This window comes from Coregonus lavaretus (assembly GCF_964263955.1).
Source record: "Coregonus lavaretus genome assembly, chromosome: 1".
NCBI lineage: Eukaryota > Metazoa > Chordata > Actinopteri > Salmoniformes > Salmonidae > Coregonus > Coregonus lavaretus.
The window spans coordinates 84,300,850-84,327,144 of record NC_139988.1 but is presented as its reverse complement, the minus strand read 5'-3'; the positions used below and the strand labels follow the sequence as shown (position 1 = coordinate 84,327,144).

The following is a 26,295-nucleotide window of genomic DNA, read 5'->3' as shown; positions in this document are numbered from 1 at the left end:
GTGAGATTGAGGTGGGACGAAAAAGGCAGGGTTATGAATATGCTACGTGTCGGATTAGAAATCTTCATTGGACATCTCCCGTCAGATTTATTTCAGATAAATCACATAATAAACTAGTATTTATTTTTTACAAGAAGCGAATATAGGTTTATCATTACCAACAGAAGTTATTAGGTCGCCAAACTAAAACGTTTCAGAAGAAGCGGCGATGTCTGGGATCAAAAAACAAAGAACGGTATGTCATTATGTTTTACTTTTTATATGTATTTATTTCATTCGGATCTGTGGTCGTTGGGGGGGCAGACAGACAGACACTGTATCAAATTGGAGAACGTTTTTCTATCTAAACATGTAGGCTTCGTATGTCGAGCACCGAAAGAAATACATTGGAGCAGAGTCGGAAGTTAACGTTCTATAGCCAACATTGTTTCTAAACTGAAAGTTCTGTAGGAATGTTCTATGTTAACCACAATTAACTTCCTTCCCCCTTGTCACCAGCTGTGTGGGGAAAAATATAGCATAGAAGAATCATTCTTACCTGCGTTTCAGAGTTTTTAGTTAGTGGCCTACACAAGAAAGTGACCCAGTCGGTTTCTGCCACAAATCAGCGTTCAGTAGACCTGTGGATTGACTGACCATTTCTCGCGAAATCACTGCAATGCAAAACGGATTCTTGGCTAATAAATTCCTTTCGAGTTATAACAACAGGAAGATTATACATCCACATTATATAATATTCCACCGACGTTATATACAGTATTTGCATATTATAGCCTACATATATTGTATAATAACAATGTAGTTTATAGAATGTATTGTAAGTCTTACTATATAATAGTGTATGATGTGCTTCACTATTTCAAATAGCTGAGATGTGTGTTATTAAGGCTTGTGACATATTTAGTGACTATACATTTGGATCTGGCTAATGGCCTCTCTAAACAGTGAGCCAAGTTGTTCCAGTTGGACTAGTTTTAAGTTTATCCATGTCCCTAACAACAAGGGCTCATTGAGGAGTTGTGACTGATGGAGGGAGGCTACAGTAACAGTGAGCCACTATGAGAGTCACTAAGCCCATGTGCCAAATGAATGAAGCTCATATATCACGTGTCTGGGCAGCCTTGGGAGAGGTACAGCATGGCCTTTGAGGGGTTCCAGCCAGTGAGCATTGGGCCTGACTGCCACACTGCAGGACTGTATGAATGAAAAGGCTGGTTTGTTTCCCCCTGGGCCTCCGCAACCCCCACCAACCTGGTCCTCCTACACACCACACAGTATGTGAAGCCACAAAAATGCAATTAGGCAGGCTGGACAAAGACTTATTAGAAGAAGCTGGAGCGACATGAGTATATCTTGTTGTGATGATCTGAAAGACTTAAATTCTATAAAATTAAAGCTTCCCTGGGTTGGGGTTTATATCTTTCTAGTCTCTGTGTGTGACTGGTCAGTAGTCAAATCCCTTTTACACAGGGGTCGTCAATGTCAGTCCTGGAGGGCCAAAACACTTCTGGTTTTCATTCTCTCCTTCTAATCAGGGACTGATTCAGACCTGGGACACCAGGTGAGTGCAATTAACTACCAGGTAGAAACCAAAACCAGAAGTATTTCGGCTCTCCAATACTGGAATTGAACAGCCCTGCGGTTTTACTTCTAACAATGACCTGATGAGCTGTAAACGCTGAGAGGAATGGCTTTCAGACAGATTGTTCTGCTTGGCATTCAAACAAATGGAAAAGTATACAGTGAGGGAAAAAAGTATTTGATCCCCTGCTGGTTTTGTACGTTTGCCCACTGACAAAGACATGATCAGTCTATAATTTTAATGGTAGGTTTATTTGAACAGTGAGAGACAGAATAACAACAAAAAAATCCGGAAAAACGCATGTCAAAAATGTTATAAATTGATTTGCATTTGAATGAGGGAAATAAGTATTTGACCCCTCTGCAAAACATGACTTAGTACTTGGTGGCAAAACCCTTGTTGGCAATCAAAGAGGTCAGACGTTTCTTGTAGTTGGCCACCAGGTTTGCACACATCTCAGGAGGGATTTTGTCCCACTACTCTTTGCAGATCTTCTCCAAGTCATTAAGGTTTCGAGGCTGACGTTTGGCAACTCGAACCTTCAGCTCCCTCCACAGATTTTCTATGGGATTATGGTCTGGAGACTGGCTAGGCCACTCCAGGACCTTAATGTGCTTCTTCTTGAGCCACTCCTTTGTTGCCTTGGCTGTGTGTTTTGGGTCATTGTCATGCTGGAATACCCATCCACAACCCATTTTCAATGCCCTGGCTGAGGGAAGGAGGTTCTCACCCAAGATTTGATGGTATATGGCCCCGTCCATCGTCCCTTTGATGCGGTGAAGTTGTCCTGTCCCCTTAGCAGAAAAACACGCCCAAAGCATAATGTTTCCACCTCCATGTTTGATGGTGGGGATGGTGTTCTTGGGGTCATAGGCAGCATTCCTCCTCCTCCAAACACGGCGAGTTGAGTTGATGCCAAAGAGCTCGATTTTGGTCTCATCTGACCACAACACTTTTACCCAGTTCTCCTCTGAATCATTCAGATGTTCATTGGCAAACTTCAGACGGGCCTGTATATGTGCTTTCTTGAGCAGGGGGACCTTGCGGGCGCTGCAGGATTTCAGTCCTTCACGGCGTAATGTGTTACCAATTGTTTTCTTGGTGACTATGGTCCCAGCTGCCTTGAGATCATTGACAAGATCCTCCCGTGTAGTTCTGGGCTGATTCCTCACCGTTCTCATGATCATTGCAACTCCACGAGGTGAGATCTTGCATGGAGACCCAGGCCGAGGGAGATTGACAGTTATTTTGTGTTTCTTCCATTTGCGAATAATCGCACCAACTGTTGTCACCTTCTCACCAAGCTGCTTGGCGATGGTCTTGTAGCCCATTCCAGCCTTGTGTAGGTCTACAATCTTGTCCCTGACATCCTTGGAGAGCTCTTTGGTCTTGGCCATGGTGGAGAGTTTGGAATCTGATTGATTGATTGCTTCTGTGGACAGGTGTCTTTTATACAGGTAACAAACTGAGATTAGGAGCACTCCCTTTAAGAGTGTGCTCCTAATCTCAGCTCGTTACCTGTATAAAAGACACCTGGGAGCCAGAAATCTTTCTGATTGAGAGGGGGTTAAATACTTATTTCCCTCATTAAAATGCAAATCAATTTATAACATTTTTGACATGCGTCTTTCTGGATTTTTTTGTTGTTATTCTGTCTCTCACTGTTCAAATAAACCTACCATTAAAATTATAGACTGATAATTTCTTTGTCAGTGGGCAAACGTACAAAATCAGCAGGGGATCAAATACTTTTTTCCCTCACTGTACATGTCTTGCAGAGAACTTAAATCACTCTTTATCAAGCTATCACTACATGTTACAGCACAGTTCTGTGTTTCACAGCTGACTAAAATACTGTGTTCAATTGCAAACCCCCTAAGGCAGCATTTCTTTCTACTGTACTAATAGCTCAATTATAAATGTGCAGGTGTGCAATCATGCAGTCTCTCTGTGGTTTCAGGATCTTCAGAGGTCCACTAACGTGGTGTACCAGGCTCACCATGTGAGCCGGTCCAAACGAGGCCAAGTGGTGGGCACCAGAGAGGGCTTCAGAGGCTGCACTGTCTGGCTCACTGGTAAGCAAAGAACACCCTCTCTCTCCATCGCTCCAATACTGGACCACAGAGTTTCACATAAGCCATGTTGGTTAACGGATGTATTGTAAATGTTGACTACGTCACTGTGTGCTAAAGGTTTGTCAGGTGCCGGAAAGACAACCGTTGGCTTTGCCCTGGAGGAGTACTTGGTGTCCCATGGTATTCCCTGCTACTCCCTGGATGGGGATAACATCAGACAGGGGCTGAACAGGAACCTGGGCTTCACCTCTGTGGACAGGGAGGAGAACATCAGGCGCATCGCTGAGGTGGCCAAGCTGTTTGCAGATGCAGGATTGGTCTGCATCACCAGCTTCATTTCCCCATTCACTAAGGTGAGTGAGTGAGTGACAGTTAAACAGACACTGTTGAAATTGTACTTGATATGAGATAATCAATTGGAAAATTGTCAAAGGAGCATTTCTAAGTCATCCATTGTGATGGATCTGAGCTCTGGCCTGTATAGCTGCTATACTGTGTGTCTGACTGCATTCACTTCCGTTGGTATCTGGTTTTGAAAACCTATTTTGGTTATGGAACTAAAATCAAGATACCAAACATGTTGATCTTTGCTACCCAGTCTCTTTCTCCTGTGCATAGGACCGGCAAGAAGCCAGGAAGATCCATGTACAATCTGGGCTGCCGTTCTTCGAGGTGTTCATCGACGCTCCCCTGGAGGTGTGTGAGAGCAGGGATGTCAAAGGCCTCTACAAGAAGGCCCGTGCTGGAGAGATTAAAGGTACTGATCAGACTGACTCTGCCCTCCAGTGTTCCAGTTCTCTGTTACGGTACATTACACACAGCTACATTTAAAAGTATAGATCATATGGCGTCAAAGTCTACTACTTAACATGCTATTAAACAAGCAAAAAGAGTGGGGTTATATAATTCTATATTGACTCAGCACTAAAGTAGTGTAAATGATTGACAAGGTCCTAAACGGGTATCCTGACCCTCTCCCCTTAAGGCTTTACGGGCATTGATTCACCTTTTGAGAAGCCTGAGTCACCTGATCTTGTGCTGAAAACCGGAGAGATCTCAGCGAATGAGTGCATCCAACAGGTGGTCGAGCTGCTGAAGGAACAGGTGAGTCTATCTATGGTCCCTGAGACCTCGCTGGGCCTCACCTGTCTGTGGTGTAGCTAAATCTATATCAGTATTCCTCATTGTATCTCTACCGTGAGGAAAATGTCCTAGTCATTGGAAATGAACTTGTTAATGTACTATCACATTGATCCTTTTGTTTTGTAGAGTATTGTGCCCACTGGTGTGACAGAGGAAGTGACTGAGCTCTTTGTGCCAGAGAACAAGCTGGACTTGGCACTGAGCGACGCCAAGACACTGCCTACGGTCAGCATCACCAAGGTAACAAACCTGACCCTTCATGTTGAGTAGTAACACCTGATGTGACCACACCCTAATGGCTGTTTTTTCTGTATGTCCTGTAGCTGGACCTTCAGTGGGTGCAGGTGCTGGCGGAGGGCTGGGCCAGCCCCCTCAAGGGCTTCATGAGGGAGAGGGAGTTCCTGCAGGTTCTGCACTTCGGCACTCTTCTGGATGGTAATACTAGTATTTTATAACTTCATAGACGACACAGTGTAATGTAGCATATGCTCATATCATGTTCTATTGACATGTTATGCACATGTAACAACACCTACCTCTACCTCATAGAAAGTCAATAGAGCTAACACTGAGCCAACAGAGGTCTATTGACTTTCTGTGAGTGACATAGAATGACATGTGGTTGGCAGGTGGAAACATCAACCTCTCTGTGCTGATAGTCCTGCCCGTTTCCAAAGAGAGTAAAGAGAAGCTGGACGGCTGCGCAGCATTCGCACTTGAGTTCAAAGGTTGCAGAGTGGCAATTCTCCGCAACCCTGAGTTTTATGAACATCGGAAGGAAGAGCGTTGTGCCAGGCAGTGGGGAACCACATGTCCTCAGCATCCTTACATCAAGGTTAGAATTGCGTTTTAGAACTGTCCCTGTTAATATCATGAACTTGCTTGTCAACAGAACATACTTGAATGAAACAAAACAATTCTCACAGATGGTTATGGAGGGTGGTGATTGGCTGGTTGGTGGAGATTTGGAGGTGCTAGAGCAAATCAAATGGAACGATGGTCTGGACCAATACCGCTTCACTCCAAGAGAACTGAAGCAAAAGTTCAAGGAGATGAAAGCAGGTGAATAGCATATTATATTCTGTTTAATTCTCACTTACTTCCTGTCTGCTTTCTCTCTTAGTGCTGCATTGTGTATGCTAATGTCTACTTAAGACAAATGCTGAAAAAACCCAGTGATGATAAAGAAAACTTAGCAGTCACTTAAGGAACCTCCTTTTTTGTGTTCCCCGCAGACGCCATCTTCGCCTTCCAGCTTCGCAACCCGGTCCACAACGGCCACGCCCTCCTGATGCAAGACACAAAGCGGCAGCTGCTGGAGCGAGGCTACAAGAACCCTGTCCTACTGCTCCACCCGCTGGGGGGCTGGACCAAAGACGATGACGTGCCTCTGGACTGGCGCATAAAACAGCATGCTGCCGTACTGGAGGAGGGGGTACTGGATCCAGCCAGCACCATCGTGGCCATATTCCCCTCCCCCATGATGTATGCTGGACCCTCTGAGGTAGAGCGATGGTTTCCCCCGGTCTACATCTTAGATAGATCTCACTTACACTGTTTGTACTAACTGGATACCAGTGGCGGTTTTAGCATGTCAATATTTTTTTTTAGATGCATGCCAGCAAAACCACTGCACAACACAACACTAAACAATACATTGATTGCACTAGAATGGTGACAAACGGTGCCCACAAACTGTTAGGGCCTACATAAAGCTGTCCCAACAGCAGAGATTTCTTTTCAGCACCATGGAGTGAATCCTTACCACCGCTACACCTGGCTATCAGCAGAGCCTCGTCTGGCAGCGAAACAGTTCATTCAGTTTATTCAGCCTGTCTTTTAAAAAAAACAAAGCTGATATGGCTGACTTGCTTAAACAAATGTGGTTTCTACTGACAATTGAGATGTACAAACTATGGCATAAGGGAACGATGAGCGGATAAGAGGTCATCCGTAATTTCGATTAAGACATTAATGAGCGAGCTAAGACAGACGTAGTCAATATAACTATTTGTTCAGCACTTTTGAAATGTACAGCGACAGAATTCAGAACATGGGCCGTTCTTACAGTATTCTCCCTGTACATCAAGTCAGAACCGTAGGATAAATAAAGGGGGCATATAATCAGACAATGAAAGCTCTTACAATATTCGATGATGACATTTCTCTAAAACAGGCTATAGGCTACATGTGCACAACCAAGTCAGAACAGTAGGCTAAGTTATGAGGGGGAAAGGGACCAAATTATTAGGGTGAGGCACATGGGCTACTAACAGCTTACTACACAACATACACTTAGTATTACTTTCTTAGCTACAGTATACATATCTCCCTGGCATATTACATAAATTATGCAGCAGCATACAATACATTTTTGGACTCACCGTTGTGCTGTGCTCACTTGAACAGGAAGGTGGCACGGCGGTCCTTCTTGTGGGCAAATATTGTCATGAAACTGGCATTCTCAATATTTATGGTGCTTTCAAGACAACTGGGAACTCTGAAAAAAACAAGGACGAATCATAACTGTAAGTCGCTCTGGATAAGAGTGTCTGCTAAATGACTAAAATGTAAAATAACGTCAGTGATCTTCAGGTCGAAGCTCTAGAAAAAGGCCAGAGTTCCCGACTTGGAATTCTGAGTTGGATGACCGTTCAAAATGTATTTTCCCAGTCGGAGATTGTTTTTTTCTGAGTTCCCTGTTGTCTTGAACTCACTGAAGTTTGAGATTTCCCAGTTCCGAGTTTCCAGTTGTTTTGAACGTGGCAGAAGTCATGCTGGATTGACAGCATGGTCAATGTATTCAACATTTTCTGGCCCATGGTGTTGCATGTTAATGTTTATCCTTTTAAGCTTGGAAAAGAGTCCCTTAAACCCAGACTTGGACCGCACACCCTCTCCACCAAATAGCAGGCAGGGGAAGCAAAATAGTGATTGCTTTGCAACGCTTGCAGTTAGCCACTGATTCCATCCAAACCACTCATTGTTGAATTTGCAATTTCCAACTTGTTGTGTAATGTTTATGTCTAATGGCCGATGAGCACCGATACGTTTTATTTCTCTTCATATGACAAGGATTGAAAAGGATTTGCCAGGAGATTGTCGACATGATTCATGATGATGACTGGTTGTCTAGCTTGTTAGCTAAGATTTTGAAAGTATGATGTTGACATGATCAGTCCAATCAAAGCTACGGTAGATATAACGTGACTTGACGTCATTTTATCTGTGGCCAATTACCTTGAGCCTTCTTGGATGTGCACTTCTTTATTTTATTTATTTATTTTAAATGTTTACCCCCATTTTCTCCCCAATTTCGTGATTACGATCTCATTGCTGCAACTCCACCCGGCCAAACCCTCCCCTAACCCGGATGACGCTGGGCCAATTGTGCGCCGCCCTATGGGACTCCCGGTCACAGCCGGTTGTGAGACAGCCTGGGATCAAACCCCAGGCTGTAGTGACGCCGCAACACTGCGATGCAGTGCCTTAGACTGCTGCGCCATCGGGAGGCCCCAATTGGATGGGCACTTCTATAGTTATTATATATATATATTTTGTACCTCTTTTTCTCCCAAGTTTTGTGATATCCAATTGGTAGTTACAGTCTTGTCCCATCGCTGCAACTCCCAGGCGGACACGGGAGAGGCGAAGGTCGAGAGCCGTGCGTCCTCCGAAACACAACACAACCGAGCCACACTGCTTCTTGACACAATGCCTGCTTAACCCGGAAGCCAGCTGCACCAATGTGTCAGAGGAAACACCGTACACCTGGCGACCGTGTCAGCGTGCACTGCGCCCGGCCCGTCACAGGAATCGCTAGTGCGCGATGGGACAAGAACATCCCTGCCGGCCAAACCCTCCCCTAACCTGGACGACTCTGGGCCAATTGTGCGCCGCCCCATGGGTCTCCCGGTCGGCTGCGACAGAGCCTGGACTCGAACCAGGATCTCTAGTGCCACTGGATGGGCACTTCTAATCTAAATCTATGGCAGCACCCAAGGGGGCTTGAACTTTCTAGCTCTCCATGTAGATTTTGCGGCGACGTAGTGTCCCCATGAATGACAGAACACTGAGCTAATCACGGCGCAACTAGAGAAGGTTACCAACCACTACGCTCTGTATTTTCCGCTGGCTGCCCCACCACCACAGAAAGCACTGAGCTAGGCTGAAACACCTGCATTTTGGAGCTGCCTTATTCAAGAAAGCAAAACAGAGACCAAATTGTATTTGTCACATGCGCCAAATACAAGAGGTGTAGACCTTACCATGAAATGCTTACTTACAAGCCCTTAACCAACAATGCAGTTTTTTGTTAAATAAATTAAAGTACAAAAATAAAAGCGCAACAATCAAATAACAATAACCAGGCTATATACAGGTGGTACCGGTACTGAATCAATGTGCGGGGGTAAAGGTTAGTCTAGGTAATTGTGGTAATATGACTATGGATAGATAATAAACAGCGAGTAGCAGCAGCGTAAAAAGGGGGGGGGGGTCAATGCAAATAGTCTGGGTAGCCATTTGATTAGCTGTTCAGCAATCTTATGGCTTGGGGATAGAAGTTGTTAAGAAGCCTTTGGGACCTAGACTTGGTGCTCTGGTACCGCTTGCCGTGCGGTAGCAGAGAGAACAGTCTTTGACTAGGGTGGCTGGAGTCTTTGACAATTTTGAGGGCCTTCCTCTGAGTGGTATAGAGGTCCTGGATGGCAGGAAGCTTGGCCCCAGTGATGTGCTGGGCCGAACACACTACCCTCTGTAGCGCCTTGTGGTCAGAGGAGTTGCCATACCAGGTTGTGATGCAGTCAGGATGCTCTCGATGGTGCAGCTGTAGAACCTTCTGAGGATCTGAGGAACCATGCCACATCTTTTCAGTCTCCTGAGGGGGAATAGGCATTGTCATGCCCTCTTCACGACTGTCTTGGTGTGTTTGGACCATGATAGTTTGTTGGTGATGTGGACACCAAGGAACTTGAAGTTCTGAACCTGCTCCACTACAGCCCCGTCGATGAGAATGGGGTGTGCTCAGCCCTCCTTTTCCTGTTGTCCACGATCATCTCCTTTGTCTTGATCACTTTGAGGGAGAGGTTGTTGTCCTGGCACCACACTGCCAGGTCTCTGACCTCCTCCCTATAGGCTGTCTCCTCGTTGTCGGTGATCAGGCCTACCACCGTTGCGTAGTCGGAAAATGTAATTATTGTGTTGGAGTCGTGCTTGAACAGGGAGTACAGGAGGGGACTAAGCACGCACCCCTGAGGGGCCCCTGTGTTGAGGATCAGCGTGGCAGATGTGTTGTTGCCTACGCTTACCACCTGGGGGCGGCCCGTCAGGAAGTCCAGGATCCAGTTGCAGAGGAAGGTGTTTAGTCCCAGGGTCCTTAGCTTAGTGATGAGCTTTGAGGGCACTATGGTGTTGAATGCTGAGCTGTAGTCAATGAATAGCATTCTCACGTAGGTGTTCCTTTTGTCCAGGTGGGAAAGGGCAGTGTGGAGAGCAATAGAGATTGCATCATCTGTGGATCTGTTGGGGCGGTATGGAAATTGGAGTGGGTCTAGGGTTTCTGGGATAATGGTGTTGATGTGAGCCACGACCAGCCTTTCAAAGCACTTCATGGCTACAGACGTGAGTGCTACGGGTCGGTAGTCATTTAGGCAGGTTACCTTGATGTTCTTGGGCACAGGGACTATGGTGGTCTGCTTGAAACATGTAGGTATTACAGACTCGGCCAGAGACAGGTTGAAAATGTCAGTGAAGACACTTGCCAGTTGGTCAGCGCATGCTCGGAGTACATCTGACCCTGCGGCCTTGTGAATGTTGACCTGTTTAAAGGTCTTACTAACATTGGCTACGGCGAGCGTGATCACCCAGTCATCCAGAACAGCTGGTGCTTTCATGCATGCTTCAGTGTTGCTTGCCTCGAAGCGCATAGAAGTCATTTAGCTCGTCTGGTAGGCTCGTGTCACTGGGCAGCTCGCGACTGGGCTTCCCTTTGTAGTCCGTAATAGTTTGCAAGCCCTGCCACATCTGACGAGCATCGGAGCTGGTATAGTAGGATTCAATCTTAGTCCTGTATTGACGCTTTGCTTGTTTGATGGTTCGTCGGAGGGCATAGGATAATTTTTTATAAGCGTCCGGGTTAGAGTCCCGCTCCTTGAAAGCGGCAGCTCTACCCTTTAGCTCAGTGCGGATGTTGCCTGTAATTCATGGCTTCTGTTTGGGGTATGTATGGTCACTGTGGGGACGACGTCATCGATGCACTTATTGATGAAGCCGGTGACTGATGTGGTATACTCCTCAATGCCATCGGATGAGTCCCAGAACATATTCCAGTCTGTGCTAGCAAAACAGTCCTGTAGCTTAGCATCTGCGTCATCTGACCACTTCCGTATTGAGCGAGTCACTGGTATCTCCTGCTTTAGTTTTTGCTTGTAAGCAGGAGGGTGAGGGAGAGCTTTGTACGCGTCTCTGTGTGTGTAGTAAAGGTGGTGTAGAGTTTTTTTCCTCTGGTTGCACATGTAACATGCTGGTAGAAATGAGGTAAAACAAATTTAAGTTTCCCTGCATTAAAGTCTCCGGCCACTAGGAGCACTGCCTCTGGATGAGCATTTTCTTGTTTGCTTATGGCCTTATACAGCTTGTTGAGTGCGTTCTTAGTGCCAGCATCGGTTTGTGGTGGTAAATGGACAGATACGAAAAATATAGATGAAAACTCTTGGTAAATAGTGTGGTCTACAGCTTATCATGAGATACTCTACCTCAGGCGAGCAAAACCTTGAGACCTCCTTAAATTAGATTTCGCGCACCCGCTGTTATTGACACATAGACACAGACCGCCACTCCTTGTCTTACCGGAGGCAGCTGTTCTGTCTTGCCGATGCACGGAAAACCCAGACAACTGTATTATCCAGGTCGGCGTTCAGCCACGACTCAGTGTTTGTATCCGGCTTTATTAATTAAATCATATTATTTTACATTGTTTACAAACTGATATGTGACACGTATTAATGCCAAAATAACATGCAAAACAGGCACAAAAATAACAAAAATAAGAAAAGATATATAATTATTATTAAATTTTTTTGCTCAACAGGTTCTGCCCCACCTGCCCTGAATGATGGGTTGCCACTGCTGGACACTAATCTCTGTATAAAATGTATTTCCAAGCATTGTTTTACTCAGTGGAATCAGGCCATATCAGTAGAGTCACTAGACAAGTGTTTGTATTTCCACCCCTTAGGTACAGTGGCACTGCCGGGCACGGATGATAGCTGGTGCCAACTTCTACATCGTGGGTCGCGACCCTGCGGGCATGCCTCACCCAGAGACCAAGCAGAGCCTGTATGAGCCCACCCATGGGGGCAAGGTCCTCACCATGGCCCCTGGTCTCCCCTCTGTAGAGATCATCCCCTTCAGAGTGGCTGCCTACAACAAGACTAAAAGATCTATGGACTTCTATGATAAGGAGAGGTACATTGACAGCTAATATTTTGGGCCATACGTTTTTCCGGACTATGTGGCCTGACCAGGAAAATCTCTGGGCTCAGGAAAAATGTCCCTACAATGTCAAAAAGTAACAGAGAGAGAGAGTCAAGCTGCTTCACTAACTTTGTCTTACCTTCCTTTCCAGACACCAGGAATTTGAGTTCATCTCTGGGACCAAGATGAGGAGGATGGCGCGCAGCGGAGAGAACCCTCCGGATGGCTTCATGGCCAATAAGGCCTGGAAGGTCCTCACAGAGTACTACAGCTCCCTGCAGAAGGACGAATGAAAACGCACATACACATCCTGGTTCAAACAGACACTCTTAAACCTCTCTATTTTATATTCTCTTTTTAAATCAACTACTGTAGAAATCTAGGCATTAATGGAATACATGCCTGAGAGCTTTTTTTTAACTGTTTTAACTGAATATCATGTAAACTGGAAATTATCTAGTTTGATGAGTGGGTCAAAAGGAATCTGTAAGCAGTGTAAAGTCGTTAAAAAAAATAAGTTGATAGTCAAGAGTTGTGGAGAAATCAATATGAATGTTTTATTAACAGATCACCTTTGTTACCTGTCTATGCATCTTTACTGCATCTGAACTTCCAAGCTAGTAACTTAAAAAGTGTTTTTTTAAGCTGTGAGAAGACATTATGTAATTCCATAGTTGAGTGACATGAGTGGAAGGGGTTTTAACTACCCCTGTGTAATGGAATGAAACTATATTTATCAAGTGATGCCATGGTGCCTAATTTCTAAATGTCCTTATACTGCATCTACCTTTTTATATCAGTATTTTCAGAGTATAGGAAGTTAAAAGCAAATAAATGATTACATGTAAACTAAAAACATATTGGTGTAATTTATTTTAGCAGACACCAGAACTTTAGCAGACAACAATTATCAAAATCATTATTCAATATAAAAAGCAAAGCAAGCATTTTACCTAAACAAAAGTTATATAATAAGAACTACACTTTCCACCAATCCCAACCCCCAAAACAAAATGTCCATAGAAAACTTGAGTCATTCAAGTCAACTATGAATTGGCAATCACACACGTTCAATAGACTGCAATGGCTGTTACATGTGGTAGATACTGGAAGTTTGTCATGTAGAAATAATCAATCACCCAACCATTAAGCATCCTGGTCATCACAAGGGATAAACAGAAACTATAAGAGACATGACAATCACCACAAGCAGTTATTCAATTCTACTGTAAATGAACCCTGGACTGAAGACAATGGCATAAATAGGACAGGAAAGCACAATACAAGTTTCCTGATGTATTTAAGTTTTATAAACAGAAGTACACTTGAATAATACATATCTTACCATAAGCAGCTCATGATATTGAAGTAAACTACTATAGATGTATTTACTATGAAGAAATGGAAGGCCATGTCACAACTTTACTCAAACGTCTTTGCATCATGTTCTCTTCACAACCTCCACAGCGATAATTCACTTTCGATTAAAAGTTGAATTGTTCTTTCATGTTTTTTTCATGCATGAAACTTCTGATCTAAATCATAATTCAGACATTCTGAGAACCACCCATTGTATAACATCTAGCTAATAGTTGAACGATGACCGTGCCAACTATAAGTGTCACATTTTATTACCGATGTTACACTAGTTCGATAACCAGCTTTCCTGAAAAAAAAGAAAAGTCTGAACAGCCTTAAATAAACAGTACCAAAAGAAGCAACATTTGATGTTCAGATAAAATGGATGGAAGGTGAAAGCCCAAGGATAAGTCAATATTTCTGTGTGTCATAGTACATAATCGCCTCCCTATTACCTATCAAACCTGAAAGGATCCAAAGCTGTGCTCATATTTTGCAGTCTCAGAGCCAGCTTCAGTGAGACCTTGGTTAACCAGATACACAAGAAACTAATGCCAACATAAGTATCATGTAACGCCTAACTCCCACATAAAACAGCATTTTGAAAAAAAGCTTTAATGTGAATGCATTGAACTAAATGTTCTTAAAATAACAAATGAAGTAAGATGTTACAAAGTGATATTATGATATGCATTACACTTATGTACATCTCTACAAGGTCTCTCCACTCTTCATAAATAGACAATAATAAGGAAAGAATATCCAGACGCTTAATAGTTCTCCTTCGCACGTAAAACTCAATCCAGAGTAGCATGAATCAGAACACTCTGTCCCTCTGCAGACTTCGACTTCCTCATCTTCTGGCTGGCACTCTGCATGTCGTCCTGATTGATGGACCGGATTTGTTCCAGGATCCTGGAGCCAGAAGACAAAGACAAGGTCAGTATCTTGCTGGTAACTGCAGAAGGAACTCTAATAGTGAGAAATCGCTAATCACTACTAATGCTCATATGAAAACCCAATGTAAGACATTGGTATTGGGAGATCAAGTTAGGGTTCAAGAAGGCTGTGTTTATACGGGCAGCCCAATTCTGATCTTTATCAGAGCTGATCTAATTGGTCAAAAGACCAATTAGTGAAAAAAATATCAGAATTGGGCTGCCTGTGTAAACACAGCCAGAGGGGCGTGGTACCTTTCATCAGCATGGTAGTTATGGACAAAATCCCGCACACATAACAGAGCAGCATCCCGACACATCTCTCTGAGGTCACTTCCTGAGAATCCATCAGTCTCCTTCGCCATGTGAGCAAAGTCAACAGTGGGATCCACCTGGGAAATGCATGGGGAAGTTTAGTGGAAACACATACAGACAAAAAGTGTTACTTAATTACCATGACTACCATGTAAAACTTACATTTTCATTTTTCAATATGAGTTTCAAGATTTCTTCCCTCTGCGTGAGATTCTGAAAGAAAACAATAGTTTTTAGCAGGAATTAAATATATTTCAGTTAAATCTCAGAGTACTGCATAAATAATTACCGTATAACTGTGTTACTAACGGTTATGGGTGAAGACAGTCATGAAAATTCAATAACCGTCATAATATACAGTGCCTTCGGAAAGTATTCAGACCCCTTGACTTTTTCCACATTGTTACTTTACAGCCTTATTCTAAAATTGATTAAATAAAATAAATAAAACTCCGCAATCTATAGTCATGGTCAAAGGTTTTGAGAATGACACAAATATTAATTTTAAAAGTCTGCTGTCTCAGTTTTTATGATGGCAATTTGCATATACTCCAGAATGTCATGAAGAGTGATCAGATGAATTGCAATTAATTGCAAAGTCCCTATTTGCCATGAAAATGAACTTAATCCTCAAAAAACATTTCCACTGCATTTCAGCCCTGCCACAAAAGGACCAGCTGCCATCATGTCAGTGATTCTCTCGTTAACACAGGTGAGAGTGTTGACGAGGACAAGGCTGGAGATCACTCTGTCATGCTGATTGAGTTAGAATAACAGACTGGAAGCTTTAAAAGGAGGGTGGTGCTTGAAATCATTGTTCTTCCTCTGTTAACCATGGTTACCTGCAAGGAAACGTCATCATTGCTTTGCACAAAAAGGGCTTCACAGGCAAGGATATTGCTACTAGTAAGATTGCACCTAAATCAACCATTTATCGGATCATCAAGAACTTCAAGGAGAGAGGTTCAATTGTTGTGAAGAAGGCTTCAGGGCGCCCAAGAAAGTCCAGCAAGCGCCAGGACCGTCTCCTAAAGTTGATTCAGGTGCGGGATCGGGGCACCACCAATGCAGAGCTTGCTCAGGAATGGCAACAGGCAGGTGTGAGTGCATCTGCACGCACAGTGAGGTGAAGACTTTTGGAGGATGGCCTGGTGTCAAGAAGGGCAGCGAGGAAGCCACTTCTCTCCAGGAAAAACATCAGGGACAGACTGATATTCTGCAAAAGGTACAGGGATTGGACTACTGAGGACTGGGGTAAAGTCATTTTCTCTGATGAATCCCCCTTTCGATTGTTTGGGGCATCCGGAAAAAAGCTTGTCCGGAGAAGACAAGGTGAGCGCTACCATCAGTCCTGTGTCATGCCAACAGTAAAGCATCCTGAGACCATTCATGTGTGGGGTTGCTTCTCAGCCAAGGGAGTGGGCTCACTCACAATTTTGCCTAAGAACACAGCCATGAATAAAGAATGGTACCAACATCCTCCGAGAGAAACTTCTCCCAACCATCCAAGAACAGTTTGGTGACGAACAATGCCTTTTCCAGCATGATGGATCACCTAGCCATAAGGCAAAAGTGATAACTAAGTGGCTCGGGGAACAAAACATCAACATTTTGGGTCCATGGCCAGGAAACTCCCCAGACCTTAATCCCATTGAGAACTTGTGGTTAATCCTCAAGAGGCGGGTGGACAAACAAAAACCCACAAATTCTGACAAACTCCAAGCATTGATTATGCAAGAATGGGCTGCCGTCAGTCAGGATGTGGCCCAGAAGTTAATTGACAGCATGCCAGGGCGGATTGCAGAGGTCTTGAAAAAGAAGGGTCAACACTGCAAATATTGACTCTTTGCATAAACTTAATGTAATTGTCAACAAAAGCCTTTGACACACTTATGGAATGCTTGTAATTATACTTCAGTATACCATAGTAACATCTGACAAAAATATCTAAAAAACACTGAAGCAGCTAACTGTGAAGACCAATACTTGTCTCATTCTCAAAACTTTTGACTACGACTGTACACACAATACCCCATATTGACAAAGCAAAAACAGGTTTAGACATTTTTGCAAAAGTATTAAAATAAAAAACAGAAATGCCTTATTTACATAAGCATTCAGACCCTTTGCTATGAGACTCGAAATTGAGCTCAGGTGCATCCTGTTTCCATTGATCATCCTTGAGATGTTTGTACAACTTGATTGGAGTCCACCTGTGGTAAATTCAATTGATTGGACATGATTTGGAAAGGCACACACCTGACTATGTAAGGTCCCACAGTTGACAGTGTATGTCAGAGCAAAACCAAGCCATGATGTCGAAGGAATTGTCTGTAGAGCTCCGAGACAGGATTGTGTCGAGGCAGAGATCTTGGAAGGGTACCAAAATATTTCTGCAGCATTGAAGGTCCCCAAGAACACAGTGGCCTCCATCATTCTTAAATGGAAGAAGTTTGGAATCGGGGGAGAAGGGCTTTGGTCAGGGAGATGACCAAGAACCGATGGTCACTCTGACAGAGCTCCAGAGTTCCTTTTTGGAGATGGGAGAACCTTTCAGAAGGACACCCATTTCTGCAGCACTCCACCAATCAGGCCTTTATGGAAAAGTGGCCAGACGGAAGCCACTCCTCAGTAAAGGCACATGACAGCCCGCTTGGAGTTTGGCCAATGCAGAAGTCGGACTGACCATGCACAATGCACTTCTCTCTCCAGAATGCGCTCTCCCACCAATTTGTGCACATTCATTGTTTCATAACTTCATTGTGTGAATTGTTTGCGTTTGATTGTTAGGGTTTTCAATTCCCCATTACATACAGTGCCTTTGGAAAGTATTCAGAGCCCTTGACTTTTTCCACATTTTGTTACGTTACAGCCTTATTCTAAGATGGATTAAATAAATACAAATCCTCAGCAATCTACACACAACACCACATAATGACAAAGCAAAAACAGGTTTTTTGAAATGTTTTCAAATGTATTAAAAATAAAAAATCGAAATACCTTATTTACATAAGCATTCAGACCCTTTGCTATGAGACTCGAAATTGAGCTCAGGTGCATCCTGTTTCCATTGATCATTCTTGAGATGTTTCTACAACTTGATTAGAGTCCAGCTGTGGTAAATTCAATTGATTGGACATGATTTGGAAAGGCACACACCTGTCTATATAAGGTTCCACAGTAGACAGTGCATGTCAGAGCAAAAACCAAGCCATGAGGTCGAAGGAATATTCCATAGAGCTCCAAGACATGATTGTGTCAATGCACAGATCTGGGGGAAGGGTACCAAAAAAAATTCTGCAGCATTGAAGGTCCCCAAGAACACAGCGGCCTCCATTATTCTTAAATGGAAGAAGTTTGGAACCACCAAGACTCTTCCTAGAGCTGGCCGCCCAGCCAAACTGAGCAATCGGAGAAGGGCCTTGGTCAGGGAGGTGACCAAGAACCCGATGGTCACTCTGACAGAGCTCCTGAGTTCCGCTGTGGAGATGGGAGTACCTTCCTGAAGGACAACCATCTTTGCAGCACTCCACCAATCAGGCCTTTATGGTAGAGTGACCAGACAGAAGCCACTCCTCAGTAAAAAGGCACATGACATCCCTCTTGGAGTTTGCCAAAGGCACCTAAACACTCTCAGACCATGAGAAACAAGATTCTCTGGTCTGATGAAACCAAGGTTGAACTCTTTGGCCTGAATGCCAAGTGTTACGTCTGGAGGAAACCTGGCACCATCCCTACGGTGAAGCATGGTGGTGGCAGTATCATGCTGCGGCAGGGACTGGAAGACTAGTCAGGATCGAGGCAAAGATGAACGCAGCAAAGTACAAAGAAATCCTTGATGAAAACCTGCTCCAGAACGCTCAGGACCTCAGACTGGGGCAAAGGTTCACCTTCCAACAGGACAACGACCCTAAGCACACAGCCAAGACAACGCAGGAGTGGCTTCGGGACAAGTCTCTGAATGTCCTTGAGTAGCCCAGCCAGAGCCTAGACTTTAACCCGATCTAGCATCTCTGGAAACACCTGAAAATAGCTGTGCAGCAACACTCCCCATCCAACCTGACAGAGCTTGAGAGGATCTGCAGAGAATGGGAGAAACTCCCCAAATACAGGTGTGCAAAGCTTGTAGCGTCATACCCAAGTAGACTCAAGGCTGTAATCGCTGCCAAAGCTGCTTCAACAAAGTACTGAGTAAAGATGTCTGAATACTTATGTAAATGTGATCGTTTTTAATTTTTAATACATTTACGAACACTTCTAAAAACCTGTTTTTGCTTTGTCATTGTGGGGTATTGTGTGTAGATTGATGAGGGGAAAAAACAATTTAATCAATTTAAGAATAAGGCTGTAACCTAACAAAGTGTGGAAAAAGTCAAGGGGTCTGAATACTTTCCGAAGGCACTGTATATTTTTTGGGAGGGTGGGGGTGGGGGGACGAACAGCTGACTGAAGGGATGGCTGGCATTCGTACGGTTGAGTCAGTTTCTGCGATAACCTGGACTCTTAACATGATGAAACTGTGTTGCCCCTTGCTAAAACAAGTAAGGTGTTGTAGCAAACGATAAATAGAATGGGCTTGGAACCTCTAACCCTGGCAATCGGACTGGTAAACTCATGGGTACACTCGCAATGGCTGCCTAGTATTGTGATGCAATCATTTCCATGGTAATATAGAATGTTCATTTAAAATGTGGTTAACTGATGTGGCTCATGCAATGGAATGTATTTTTTGTCATGCCAGTTGAGTTGAATAAACAAATCACAGCACATATTGATGGGTACACTTCCTGCTTTGCTCCTATGAGTACACTCACAATGGCCGCCAGTCCACCTATTATGCCATCATTGACTTGAATGGAGACATGCGTTCTATTCATTCTAATTCTATGGTAGCACATTCAGCCAAGACCGGATTTTTCTATTCGAGCGGTTATTACGGAGACAGTGGTAATTTGTCTGGCCAATTAGTCATCCAAAATTCCATGACCGTCACAGCCCTATTCATAGTACTATGTATATACTGATAAACTTGTACAGTTTGTGGATATACTCACAGGCTGATTTACGTGAAATCTTGTGGGCATTCTCCTCAGAATGGCAGAGTCGAGATCCTGTGGACGGTTAGTGGCCCCCATAATGATGACCTACATGAGGAAAAGGTGAGAGGCAGGTGAGAGACTCAACCAGACAGGGGTCACATGATGATCAACGTATTTAATTACCTACACAACGAAGGCTGCAAAGCCGAAACGTCTGTGTACCCTATCCTTGACGCAGTGAAAATAATACAAATACTAAATGAAGTAAGCTTTACGCAATATCTTTTGGAGTGCGGACCCGTCGCACCCTTTTGCTTTTCCTTCATGATGGACCCACCTGGCAGTTATAGTCAGTCTCCAGCCCATCCCACAAGCTCATGAACTGAGCCTTCATCATGGCTGTGGCCTCGTGGTCAGAGCTGGAACGGCTTCTTAGGAAAGAGTCTGGAACATTACAGGATCAACAGGAGACGGGGATGATCACAAACATAACTGGCTTAGCTGAAGTACCCAAACAAGATTTGAAAGTACTGTATACCAACTGCGAAGGACAACAGTAAAATAAGCATTTACCAATCTCATCTATGAAGATGATTGAGGGCTGGAGCTTAATGGCTAGAGAGAAGACGGCAGAAGCCAGTTTCTGGGACTCTCCATACCACTTGTCTGTGAGGGTGGAAGGCTGCAGGTTGATGAAGCGGAAACCAGCATCTTTGGCAGTTGCTTTGGCGATCAGAGTCTTCCCACAGCCAGGTGGTCCGTACAGCAGCACACCTGTTATCATAATGAAAGGGGTAAGAGGAGTGGCTAAAGACTGAAGGGGGTCCTGTTGAACCTTTATATGCATTGTGTCTATCAGTAGGATATGCTTGTGCACCGGTCTCAATAAGCAAATCTTGTATGAAACAAGAGACTCACCTTTTGGTGGCTGAAGCAGTCTGGATCCCTTGAACAAGTTCCTCATCTGGATGGGAAGTATGACAGTGTCTTTCAGCTCAGTGATGACCTCATCTAGGCCAGCAATATCACCCCATGTGATCTGTAGAGAAAGCATCACATCAGTTAGTTATGAGGCATAGACATTATACAGGTGACTGCCAAAATGAAGGAAACACTTTAGTAAATGAGGGATGGAATGTATATTGAAAGCAGGTGCTTCCACACAGTGCATTCGGAAAGTATTTAGACCCCTTGACTTTTTCCACATTTTGTTACGTTACAGCCTTATTCTAAAATTGATTAAATTAATTTGTTCAATCTACACACAATACCCCATAATGACAAAGCGAAAACAGGTTTAGACATCTTAGCGAAAGTATTAAAAATAAAAAACTGAAATATCTTATTTACGTAAGTATTAAAACCCTTTGCTATGAGACTCGAAATTGAGCTCAGGTGCATCCTGTTTCCACTGATCATCCTTGAGATGATTCTACAACTTGATTGGAGTCCACCTGTGGTACATTCAATTGATTGGACATGATTTGGAAACACACACACCTGTCTATATAAGGTCCCACAGTTGACAGTGCATGTCAGAGCAAAAACCAAGCCATGAGGTCGAAGAAATTGACCGTAGAGCTCCGAGACAGGATTGTGTTGAGGCACAGATCTGGGGAAGGGTCCCCAAAAATGTATGCAGCATTGAAGGTCCCCAAGAACACAGTGGCCTCCATCTTTCTTAAATGGAAGAAGTTTGGAACCACCAAGACTCTTCCTAGAGCTGGCTGCCCGGCCAAACTGAGCAATCAGGGGAAAAGGGCCTTGGTCAGGGAGGTGACCAAGAACCCAATGGTCACTCTGACAGAGCTCCAGAGTTCCTCTGTGGAGATGCGAGAACCTTCCAGAAGGACAAGCATCTATGCAGCACTAAAGGACTCTCAGACCATGATAAACAAGATTCTCTGGTCTGATGAAACCAAGATCGAACTCTTTGGCCTGAATGCCAAGTGTCACGTCTGGAGGGAACCTGGCACCATCCCTACAGTGAAGGACGATGGTGGCAGCATCATGTGGGGATGTTTTCCAGTGGCAGGGACTGGGAGACTAGTCAGGATCGAGGGAAAGATGAACGGAGCAAAGTACAGAGAGATCCTTGATGAAAAACCTCAGACTGGGGCGAAGGTTCACCTTCCAACAGGACAACGACCCTAAGCACACAGCCAAGACAATGCAGGAGTGGCTTCGGGACAAGTCTCTGAATGTCCTTGAGTGGCCCAGCCAAAGCCCGGACTTGAACCTAATCTAACATTTCTGGAGACCTGTAAATAGCTGTGCAGCGATGCTCCCCATCCAACCTGACAGCATTTGAGAGGATCTACAGAGAAGAATGGGAGAAACTCCCCAAATACAGGTGTGCCAAGCTTGTAGTGCCATACCTAAGAAGACTCAAGGCTGTAATCAACAAAATGTGGAAGAAGTCCAGGGATCTGAATACTTAATGCACTGTAGGTGTCGTTCCTGAGTTAATTAAGCAAATAACATCCCATCATGCTTAGGGTCATGTATAAAAATTTTGGCTACCATTATTTTGGCTACCATGGCTAGAAGAGATCTCAGTAACTTCGAAAGAGGGGTCTCAAAGTAGCATAGGGGGTTTAATGGGGGTGTGTGTCAGTCACAGAGCTCAAACCAATTGAACACTTATGGGAGATTCTGGAGCGGCGCCTCAGACAGCATTTTCCACCACCATCATCAACAAAACACACAAAAAATGTATTTATTGTGGAAGAATGGTGTCGCATCCCTCCAATTGCATTCCAGACACTTGTAGAATCTATGCCAAGGCGCATTGAAACTGTACTGGCGGCTCGTGGAGGCCCAACGCCCTATTAAGACACTTTATAGTGTTTCCTATATTTTGGCAGTTACCTGTATATTTGTTTCTGTTGAATGTTGTTACGTTCCCCAGCAAGACACCAAAAATTGTCACTCAAACATAAGGGGGAACTAACAGAGTCACAAACAACCAAAACGAAACAGGTGGGGTTATAGGAATGGTTCTGAAAGACACTCGTCGGGGTGTCCACTGAAAGTTGACTAGCAACAACAACTGGGACCTAAAAAAAGACACCCACCATGGGCGGCCACTAAATTTGCCCAAGAAGAGCAAACAAAATTAAAACCCACCCCAAACTTAGACAGGAGGCAAACCAAAAGGTGGAGCAAAACTAACAGGGAAGATCAAATAAAAGCACAATTTCTTAGAAATCAATTAGGGAGCGCCAACAAATCTCTCAAGATAACTGGAGCACTGGGCCAGCCACTCTTAAATATCCCGTGCCAGCACAGGTGAAACGCCTTCTGACTAACGAGATGACAAGCCAGCACAGTTGTAACACATACTGACTAACGAGGTGACGCCAAATCGGTGCGCCCAACGTGCTAACGTCCAACCTCAAAATATAAATGGAAAAACCAAAGCCTGTAACAGATGTCATGAAATGTTGGGTTCAAGAAATTGTGTATTGAAGCAGCTCTGTTACCTGCATGGTCAATGGGTCCACCAGATGTGCTGCGATGCTCATCTCATACTCTGAGAGTTTGACATTCTGCACACCGATCTGCTTCATGAGTTTCTCTGCCTGAAAAAACCCACCTGTCAATAGCCATCTATCTAGCTTTGCACATTCCAATACAGTCCCAACAAACATGATACATATCCACAGAAGATGCTCAGAAGCAAACCGGTCAAACTTGGCTATATTGGAAACTTCACCTGTTTCTGTGCTTCCATTTTCTGTTTCCTTGTGGGATCAATAGCATCAACCATCCACTTTATGGTGAAGTAGGTGACTGCACCAAATATGGTCAGTCGGAAGAGTAAACCAAGGACTTCATTGCGGCCCAAGGGCCGAGCAATACTTTCAGTTGAAATCTCCTTCAACACCATCTTCTTAGATGTCTGGGGGCTGGAAAACAAAATTACATTCTCCAAACTTGATCACAGTTGAAATTGAACAATAAAGCTGAGCTACTATACAAGTGCTGTGCTCTTTATCTAACAAGAACAATGTGTGAATACAACTTAAATTCAGAAAATCCTCATGGAAAATAGGTTTAGACATTAGCTGAGAAATTACATCACTTCTTAAACTGACACTCAATCCTGTTTAGCTAGCTAAGATCACATGATCATGTCCATCCTATAAATCTTGTTAGCAGCTCGCTAACATGATGACATACGGCTGTCATAACACTGGCAAGCTAACAATGCCGGCAAAAATATCTGTACTGTAGTGTCCTGCTTGACACGACAGCAGTTGACAGTTGTTGATTAGTTAGCTAGCTAGGAATATGATATGAGCTACATACCTGATGATGGAATTGGAGTTACTTTAAGTCTATATAAGAAATATATACATACAATACGGACAATAATCGAAACTGTGAAAAGACCACTAGCTAGCTAGTAGTTTCACTTTGCGTGTTACAAAACTGAAACCTTGGCTTGATTTTGTTAGCTTTGACCTTCCAGTTAGCATGCAGCCTCGTGCCTGAATTACTGTCGTTACTTTGTAGAAAAAAAATCCATTAGCCGGACACCTTGTGAAATGTGTTGTATTGATCGATCTATTTGTAATTAAAACGTTAAAAATAATGTACAAAATCAAATTAACCATAATCTGTTTTCTGGACTGGTCGTGACACTCACCTCGCACGTTCTTCTTCTTCTTCTTCTTCGATGAGGTTTAACGGCGGTTGGCATCCAATAAATGTTGCATTACCGCCACCTACTAGACTGGAGTATAACTCCCTTATACTTTGCTTAAAACATATATCTATATAATAATAATAATAATAATAATAATAACCTACCATCTAACACTACACTCACAAAACATTAAAAATAATAAAATACCATACTCCACTATTTAAATCTATTTAGTCCTACTTCATGCCAACAGCCTGAACGGATAGGACACCGCCATCCACTCCTACTGTCACAGACTCAGCTTTATCCTGACCCTCGATGCAAGCCTCGGGCTCCGAGAACTTCACCACACCTACCACCTCCGATACTTCGTCCTCATTCACCTCCATTTCTCCTCCTGTCTTCAACTCACTCTGCTTACACTTTCTACCATTCTTCTTTAACAAACCATCTCTCTTTTCCCCGCCATTTTTAACCGACTCAAGCTCACCCTCTTCCTCCTAGACCTCCTCTGCCTCTCTTTTTCCCCTCCATTCCTCCTCCGTATTCCAAGTATACGTCTCCTTATGGTAATACTGCACTTCTCCTGACATACATCTTGTTCTTGCCTTGTCAAGGGACGCCATTTAATCGGCTCTCACAATCTCCGTACAATCAGCCGAACCCCTCGGGATGTAGCGCTCAACAGCGCATCCCACTTGTAAATCCTCCCGTGCACACGACTGTTCCAGGAGGACCTGAATGAACCCGACTGTTCTTTCAAATTCCACCTCCCGCTTCCTTCTTCTTCTTCTTCTTCTTCTTCTTCTTCAATGAGGTTTAACGGCGGTTGGCATCCACTTTGTTGCATTACCGCCACCTACTAGACTGAAGTACAACTCCCTTTTATTTTCCTTGAAAAATAAAATAAAGCAAAGCAAAGAAATACCCTAACATCTAACACTACACTCACAAATTCAAAAACTATTACTAATAATTAACCCCACCCTTCTCCACTAGGCCCAATGTAGCTCAGTTGGACTAGGGCGGCAGGTAACTTAGTGGTTAAGAGCGTTGTGCCAGTATCCGAAAGGTCGCTGGTTCTAATCCCCGAGCCGACTAGGTGAAAAAATATGTTGATGTGCCCTTGAGCAAGGCACTTAACCATAATTGCTCCTGTAAGTTGCTCTGGATAAGAGCGTCTGCTAAATGACTAAAATGTAAATGTTGGTAGAGCATGGCGCTTGCAACGCCAGGGTTGTGGGTTCGATTTCCACGGGGGCCAGTATGAAAATGTATGCACTAACTGTAAGTCGCTCTGGATAAGAGCGTCTGCTAAATGACAAAAAAAATAAAAAATATACTCACTCCTACCTCATGCCCTCAACCTGAAATGATGGGACATCACCACTTAACTCTTCTGCTGTCAAGTCTCGCACACCCGAATATCTCTTTGCCACCACAACCTCCATTTTCTTCGATTTACGTTCCATCCCTGCAGTACAATTAATAACCATTGCTATAAACGCTAAAAATCCAATCTTACTTTAACATATATCACTTGTTTGCCTATCCCACTGTACTAGTACATATCTCCTACTCTCACCACTCCCCCCCTTGACCCCTCTTCCTCTACTTTCTTCACTGCCTCCGCATGGCCACCCCTACAATTAGCACATACCAATACCTTCCCCACTGCTTCACACTCTTTTGTCTCACACTTTGGAATCTCCCT

General features: G+C 43.9%; 2 protein-coding genes across 3 annotated transcripts; one reads left to right on the top strand and one right to left on the bottom strand.

The window, feature by feature from the left end:
* On the top strand, window positions 1–13,132 carry LOC311131790 (bifunctional 3'-phosphoadenosine 5'-phosphosulfate synthase 2-like). Its single transcript, XM_084164921.1, has 12 exons — window positions 1–235; window positions 3,543–3,657; window positions 3,775–4,010; window positions 4,276–4,414; window positions 4,643–4,761; window positions 4,927–5,040; window positions 5,124–5,235; window positions 5,430–5,635; window positions 5,727–5,862; window positions 6,036–6,304; window positions 12,038–12,267; window positions 12,428–13,132. Exons 1-12 carry the CDS (start codon window positions 209–211, stop codon window positions 12,567–12,569), a joined length of 1,845 nt encoding a protein of 614 aa, XP_084021047.1. The 5' UTR covers window positions 1–208; the 3' UTR covers window positions 12,570–13,132.
* On the bottom strand, window positions 13,131–24,681 carry LOC311131811 (outer mitochondrial transmembrane helix translocase-like). Of its 2 annotated transcripts, none has more exons than XM_084164942.1 (10): window positions 24,582–24,681; window positions 23,646–23,838; window positions 23,413–23,511; window positions 20,846–20,966; window positions 20,501–20,701; window positions 20,265–20,371; window positions 19,943–20,032; window positions 15,051–15,101; window positions 14,829–14,965; window positions 13,131–14,550 (listed from the first exon to the last, which is right to left on the bottom strand). In XM_084164942.1, exons 2-10 carry the CDS (start codon window positions 23,817–23,819, stop codon window positions 14,433–14,435), a joined length of 1,098 nt encoding a protein of 365 aa, XP_084021068.1. In that variant the 5' UTR covers window positions 23,820–23,838; window positions 24,582–24,681; the 3' UTR covers window positions 13,131–14,432. The 2 variants fall into 2 exon arrangements, with proteins under 2 accessions (XP_084021068.1, XP_084021069.1); XM_084164943.1 differs by having other exon boundaries at window positions 24,242–24,592.
* Window positions 24,682–26,295: the final 1,614 nt, after the last annotated feature.